Genomic DNA, 7,139 nt, shown 5'->3' with positions numbered 1-7,139 from the left:
GGTGGTTGGGTGGCCGCTTTGCTGGCGGCCGTCACGCTCCGGCTCTGGACGTGACCCTTCGGCTGGCCAGACCGTCGCCTTTATGGGCCGTTCCCTTTCACGGCCGCCGCTTCTCTTTGTAAATCCCCAGCTCGGATGCTGTCTGCCACCACACTCGGGTCTCCCGAGTGCCACTGCTCCCCCCACCCCAGACAAGGAGCTGGAGGTTATTTTCCCTCTGCTGCCTTTCTCCTGCACGGGCTCTTCCATGGCACTCACCATCACGTTTTCTCCATCCCTGCAACTGCCAGTGGCCCCAGTTCAGGAGTCAGATTTGCTACCCCTCTAAATCCACCCCAGTAGAAAAAAAGGTCTCTGTATATCAGAAAGCCATCCCATCTCCACAGCCAGCTGCCAGCAGCCATCTCCTCACCCCATGGAGCACGGAAAGCAATGCTCTGGCCCGCTGCCATCCTCGGGGAGGCTGATGCCCCCCCCAGACCCAGCTTGTCTAGACACAGGCTGAAACAGAGAAGAGCTACACCCCTCCAGACGCATGAGCGTGTCCCCGGAGCTCAATGCAAAAACAAAAATCCCATTTTTCGGCTGCTTGGCATGTTCACCTGCTGAGGGACCCAACAACGACACAGTGGCCAGCAGAGATCCCGGGGGGGCTGCCATGAGGGGCAGGAACCAGGTGGGGAACCAGGATAGCTCCAGGCAGGGGTTACCGCGAGCAGGGCCACCGCAATGCTCGCTGGGCTGTTTCTTCATCCTTCCTTCTTCGGAGAAGGCTCACAGCCTTGGAGTCTGGCAGATTTTTATAAATGCTGTCTCTGTCCGATGCTAATGAAAGCCTCTCAGCTCCCCCCTCTCCCGTTTTTGGTTACCAGATCATGTTAAGAGTTAAATACCAAGCAAAGCAATTTTCTCACCTACCCTGCATATTACAAACCTCTTTGCTGAGACAAATTACTATAGGAAAAATAAAACTAGGCGGTTTTTGGGCAATGCTCACTGACAGCATCCCCTCCCCAGCTAAGCCAATCACACTCCCAACTCCAGAGATCTTTGCTGAGATAGTCTCGCCTACGATACAGCCTGCTTAGCGCTAAAATATGAATGTCACCTTTATGGATTGATTATAAAAAGCTCCCTTAGTCAGTGCTGGGCTGCCCAGTTCTCAGGAAGGCCATGAGGGAGAGCAAGCAGGCTGACAGATGCAAAGGAGAAGCAAAGGGAGAAACCATCATGGAGGCTTGATTTACCTTTTAAGCATGTATGCTTAATCATCACTCCCAAATACCAAGTTTGTGACATTTGTTTGCTTTCTTGTGATGGTTTTTATTTTTTTAATTAGCATAGCATCAGTTCAAAGACCTGGCATAAACATCTTCGCCTGTGTCCTTCCTTCCTCCTTTGTGGATCTAACTTACCATCGGCAGGAATAGTGCAGCCAGTCCAAAGAAATCCCAGTTCCAGCCCCCATCACTATCAGCCTGCTTTAATAAGTCAGATTTTTCACAAACTGCCTCCCGCTCACCCGGCAATCAGAAAGCTGGATCCCAGCTGAGCTCAGCCCTCCGTGGCAAAGCCCTGGCTTATTTGCCCCCAAGTCAAAGCAGACGTGCAACATTGCCGCCGCCACCCCCAGGGGAGTTATTGTTCCAGAGGCTGGTGGGGAATAGCCAAACCGAAGGAGGGAAGTCACACTTCATCCTCGCATCCCTCCACCGTCAAAAGGAAAAAGCAGGTTTCAAAGAAAAAGGTGGTCCGTGAAGTTTAATCTCCAGCTACAATTGCCCGGGCACGCTGCATGGCCATTGTGCCTCCCCTTACTCACCTCCTCAGCAGCGACGGGCTCCCTGGAGCTGCGCTCTGCAGAGCATCGGTGCTCGGAGGGGCCGGACGCTCCTCCGCTGCCTTGCGAGGAGCAGCGGTCTCTCCTACAGTCCGGCTCCGGGGGGCTTTCTCGGCTGGCTGCCGGCCGGCTGATGGATCTGCGGTAGCTAATGTGTGGATGATGTGCGCCTCGAACACACACGCATCCGCACGCCTTCCCCTGACGTCAGGGCCGGGCCAGGGGGAGCGGGCAGGTGGGAGGGATCAGCCTGGTCATTTCTGAGCTAGCTAGGCTTAAAGGAGAAAGTCTGTATGGGGCGCCGGAGGTGACGAGGGTCGGCCCCGGGGGGTGCATCGCTCCCGTTACGCAACGTGACGCGCATCGGTGGCACAGCCGGACGCAGTGGGGCAGCCCACAGGCTGCAGGGACAGCAGGATGGGGTGTGCACTGCAGGCAGGGATGCGGATGGAGTCCCTCGCAATGGGTGAAACCTCTCCTCTGTCACCCCAACTCTCACTGGTGCCCTGCAGCCGCTCCTCCAATCCCCCGGTGCAGTAGGAGAGAACAGGAGGCACATGCCGCAAATGCACCCTACTGCCCCACTCCCTCTGGGCTCACAGCCAGCCAACACAAGCTCAGGTGCTTTCTAAGGGCCCCATTTCTATCAGTGCACTGTGCCAAAAGATCTTTCCTTTCTGTTCTCCCCTGTGCTTGTGTGACCATGCCCGCCACCTCTGCGGCCAGAGGCCACGTCATAAATTCGCCTGAGACTTTCTCTAGTCGGGGTGTAGGGTAATGGGATGAGGGCAGAATCGTTTGCTGATTCCATTGGGGAATAGGGCAAGGAGTAATGGGGTTTAAATTACAAAGAGCAAGATTGATGTTAGACATTAGGAAACACTTTCTTACAGAACAGACAGTTAATTACTCAAGTAGATTGCCTGGCCAAGAACCAGGGTCTCTATTACTGGAGGCTGGTAAGAACAGGCTGGGTAGGCATATCTCGAGGGGGATTTAGGTGATATCAACCTCATTTTGGAGTAGAAAGGTGGACCACGTCAGCAAGTCCCTGTCTGTGATCCTGGAATAAAATTTACAACAACCCCGAACAACCATGGCGCAGTATCAGTGCTGCAGGGAGCTGTTACGGACATGCTGTGACACGGGGTTGTCATGGGTTGTTTTTGTTTCCTTAAACTCTTTCCTTGATACATTCTAAGTAGCTGAACATGGTGATGCCAATTAGACCTGTTCCACGAACAATCCTCAGGGCTGCAGGGTGGTGTACAAGTTGTGTGGGAACCACAAGGTATGGCACAGAGACAGAAGACAGAGTCAAAGCTGCTCCACCTAGCTGTATCCATCTATCCATCCATCCGTCAGGTGTTGATATGGGGCTGTTCCAAGAGCTTTGGCAGAGGGATCAGATCACAAAGTACTTGTCTCTCTCCTGTCAGTGAATTATAGTGCAGAAAAAAGCTCCATGGGCAGAAGAGACCAGCCCATGGTAAAGCCACCAAGAAGCACTGAAACCCCAGTGGGTTCTGCCATTGCCCATTATGCTCTGTTTGTGGCTTTTCAAGTAGTTTTCCACGGCAGAATAGGATCCCCATTCATGCCCTACAGACACCACAAGGCTTATTTCTCCAGTCTACCCTTCAGAATTTTGCAAAAGAAGGGGAGGAGATCCCAGCCAGGTCTCAGTCTTCACTCTGAGTTTCTCCTGAGATGGCTTCTCCTTTCTTGGGGGAAACTTTGGCTCTCCCACATAAAGGCTCTTGATGGAGAAGGCACGGGGAACTTGAAGTACATTTGGCTGGAAGGTGGCTCTGGGCATGCGCTGCAGCGGAGGAGGCAGAGAGTCTAAAGCATGCAAAAATGATAAAAGGAGAAGAGGGGAAGCTTTGATCAAACAGAGGGTGGGAGTGGGGGTGCCAGAGATGCCTGCAGAGATGGAAGCAAAGGCAGGAACACGGACGACTTTGTACGTGAGAAGATACATAATTCCTTTGGAGTCAATCAAAGGAGGGCCAGAACTGCCAAGATGCAAATTACCACTCACCTCCCCTAGCATCCCTGAGCCAGTTTTCTCCAAGAGCCATGAGGATGTGGGGACAGAGGAGAAAGTAATTTGGGGGCTCCTTTCATTTTCCTCAAAGGTTCCAATCCTTCAGGTAACTTCAAATATTATTTTCCAGTTTTCCTGTACAATCAAGAGAATGAGAAACGTCTGGGATTTTCTCTGAGGGACAGAAAAATTCTTCTGCAACCCCTGGATTCCAGCAGTTAAAGCTTCAAAAAACACAACCCAGCAACTGAGAACCATGCTCTGAAATACTGGAAAAGCCCCAATACTGCTGAGAGAGACTCTAGAGACTTTATGGCTCTGTGTTGAAAGGTATGTACAGGCACTGTGGATTTCTGGATATTCACCATGTCAGTACTACTGGGACAAAAGGAGACAACTCAGCAAAACAAAGCTGTTCACATCATCTCCAACAGCAAGACTCTTTAACGGCAGCATTAAATATAGTACAACTCTGAGCACTACCATTAGCTGAGGCAACACCCATATTTTACAGGGCATAATTTGACTTTTGTTTATATTTTTACATTGAAGATGGCACTTATGAAATATGGAATTCCTCCAAGGAGAAAACCTGGGCAGGAACAGAGCAACATCTGTCATGTGCAGACAGCCCAGGCACACACCACTTGTGATTGGGGAGGGGCTACCTGAAGAAAGTGAGACTGGAAATCATTTCCCACAGCCTGGAATGTTACTGGTGGAAGCTGAGAGCCAGACTCGGCTCTGGTGGTGATTGTAGCCTGGTACTGGAGGCAGTGAAGCTCATCCCACACTGCCATTGCCAGCTTTCTCTCCACACATTTCAATTCAGTTTCCCCAGAGTGAAATCTGCAAGTTTCACCAAAATACACAGCTGCACAGAGAAGAGGAATCTCATTGTCCTTACTGAGGAGTGGCCCACAGCATTCAATCTTTGTTGGCAATACAGGAGAGGAAGATTCTGCACATCTTGCTTGGTGCCTGCACTTTATAGGACACGAAAGACCTCACTCATAGGACCCAAGACAGTATGAAGCGGGGCCTTGCAGACCTGCTGCTCACACAGCTGTTTTTTGGGGACTGTGGATAAGGCTGAAGGGAGATATATCTGTTTCATATTGGGCAACCAAAGGCCCCCGATGAGGCACGGTTACTGGAAGCATGGAAAGTATTAGTTCAAGACTGGGCTAGAAATGGAAGCATGATTGACTCTGTCCAAATCCACTTCTCTCCATCTCCCATGTTCTCCCAGGTATTTCAGTCTACTATTCTCTGAGCGCATGCCCCTACTTAACCTTACAGTTCTTATATACAAGCATCCAGAGCGATCACCTTGGCAAAGCCAACAGTGCCTAAGTTCTCTTTCCTTGTGTGATACCAAAGCTATTTCCTTCCCTGCTGTCAGGACAGGGTTGAGAACAATTCTCTCTTCTGAAAAAGTAGCTACAGACACCTGCAAAAGCTGCACTAGATAAAGGTCAAATCTTGCATTGCCAGACCTGCATGAGGCCAGGACAGAACAGCAAGGGATGTGGCATGTGTGCCAGCAAAACTGTGCTGTGCCGAGATTAGCGCAGCCGTGACTGGAGTGCAGGAGAAAGGAGCCTTTGTAAGGCTCCCTGAAGTAGAACAAGAAGAGCAAGAAATGCTGGGGATTTGGGTTGAGGCATTCTGATAGAGTGGTGTCTGCTGTGCTGGCAGCACAGCTCCTTGCTGAGACAGTAGGTGCTGCTCCAAGAAAAATGCTGCTCTTCTCAGGTGACAGGGGAAATCTTGTTTCTGGCCCCCCCATTTAATACAAACATGCTAAACATGGGCAGACCAGCCATGTTCATTTAAAAAAACAACAACCCCACAACCCAATAGATCCTGGTAAAACAGAGACATTGAGAAGAGAACAAAATCTCCTTGTCCAAGACAGGTATCTTCTTAATGAGGCCTAACCATGGTATTTCCAACCTTGTTTTCCCCCTCCCTTTCTGAGACAGCTCAACATTTAATGATTTCTTACCTAAGCTGCTCGTTACTGTCCCACCACACACTGCTGGGGAGCGTGGGGGATGACACACTTAGCCTTTGCATCAAAGCCATGATGCTGACAGTGCAGTTTTCACTGTCAGCCAGGGATGTTTGGTTTTCCTGGCAGATCTTTTTTTAAACACACTTCAAACAACCTCCTTTCATTTTCCCTGACAAATCTCAGACGTTACCACACCCCCTTGTTTTCTGCCATCCCTCATGCTGCTTTTCCCTCACTGATTCCCTCACTGCAGAAAGCACTGAGGCCTCAAAAATTATATGATGGGGGCTGGTTTCCTTTTGGCAATTAACACTCACAAATTATTCCAGTATGGTGGCGGTTTGCCCCTGAAAATAACCTTGACCTAAGCATTAGGCAGACGCAGCTGCACTTCAGGTGCAAAGAGGATTATAAACCCACCCGGGTTTCCTGGAGAGGTGGGCAAACAGCTGAAGAATTGACTATCAGAGACTTTAATCTTTGGGCTCCTAAGTGCAAGAGAGACATGGTGCTCCTGGAGCAGGTCCAGCAGAGGGCAACAAGGATAATTGGGGGATTGGAGCTCCTCTTTTATAAGGAAAGGTTGAGGGAGCTGGGCCTGTTGGGGCTTGAGAAGACTGAGAGGGGACCTGATCAATGTGTATCAGTGTATGAAGGGCGTCAAGGTTGGAGTCAGGCTCTTCACAGTGGTGCGAAGCAATAGGACAACAAGCAATAGGGCAGAAACTGAGGCACAGGAAGTTCCACCTGAACATGAAGAAGAACTTCTTTGCTGTGCAGATGACCAGGCACTGGAACAGACTGTCCAGAGAGGGTGTGGAGTCTCCCTCACTGGAGAGGGAATGCAAGAATCCTCTGGATGCAATACCTGTGCCATGTGCTCTGGGATGACCATGATACCAACCTGGCTGGAATATAAACTAACACAATCTGAAGCATTAGAAAGCAGGCATTCTTTATCTACGCAGGATACATAGAAGAATATCTCTAAAAACTTTTATTCTCTGTTATTTATCAACCCTGCTTGAGCAGGGAGGTTGGACCAGATGCCCCACTGTGGTACCTTCCTATCTGACCTGTTCTGTGCTTCTGTGATCTCTGCTACCCTATCTGGACTGAAGTTTACGGAAATGATAAATTAAATCAGAATAACCGCAGTTGTAAATTGTTTCAGCTGCGGCACGGGAGAAACCACCCGGAGGCACACCTGCCAGGGGCGGAGGAGAGGG

General features: G+C 50.2%; 1 protein-coding gene across 1 annotated transcript in view; it reads right to left on the bottom strand.

Annotated features, from left to right (window-relative positions):
- Nucleotides 1-2,148, bottom strand: part of CSDC2 (cold shock domain containing C2) — a 9,596-nt gene extending 7,448 nt beyond the window's left edge. Inside the window, 2 exon segments of the mRNA XM_008636477.2 lie at nt 1,823-1,951; nt 1,953-2,148. Coding sequence (XP_008634699.2) covers nt 1,823-1,951; nt 1,953-2,027 — 204 coding nt within the window. The 5' untranslated portion in view covers nt 2,028-2,148.
- Nucleotides 2,149-7,139: the final 4,991 nt, after the last annotated feature.

This window comes from Corvus brachyrhynchos, unplaced genomic scaffold, assembly GCF_000691975.1.
Source record: "Corvus brachyrhynchos isolate BGI_N302 unplaced genomic scaffold, ASM69197v1 scaffold56, whole genome shotgun sequence".
NCBI lineage: Eukaryota > Metazoa > Chordata > Aves > Passeriformes > Corvidae > Corvus > Corvus brachyrhynchos.
The sequence above is the reverse complement of the archived record's forward strand: the minus strand, read 5'-3'. Positions and strand labels throughout refer to the sequence as shown.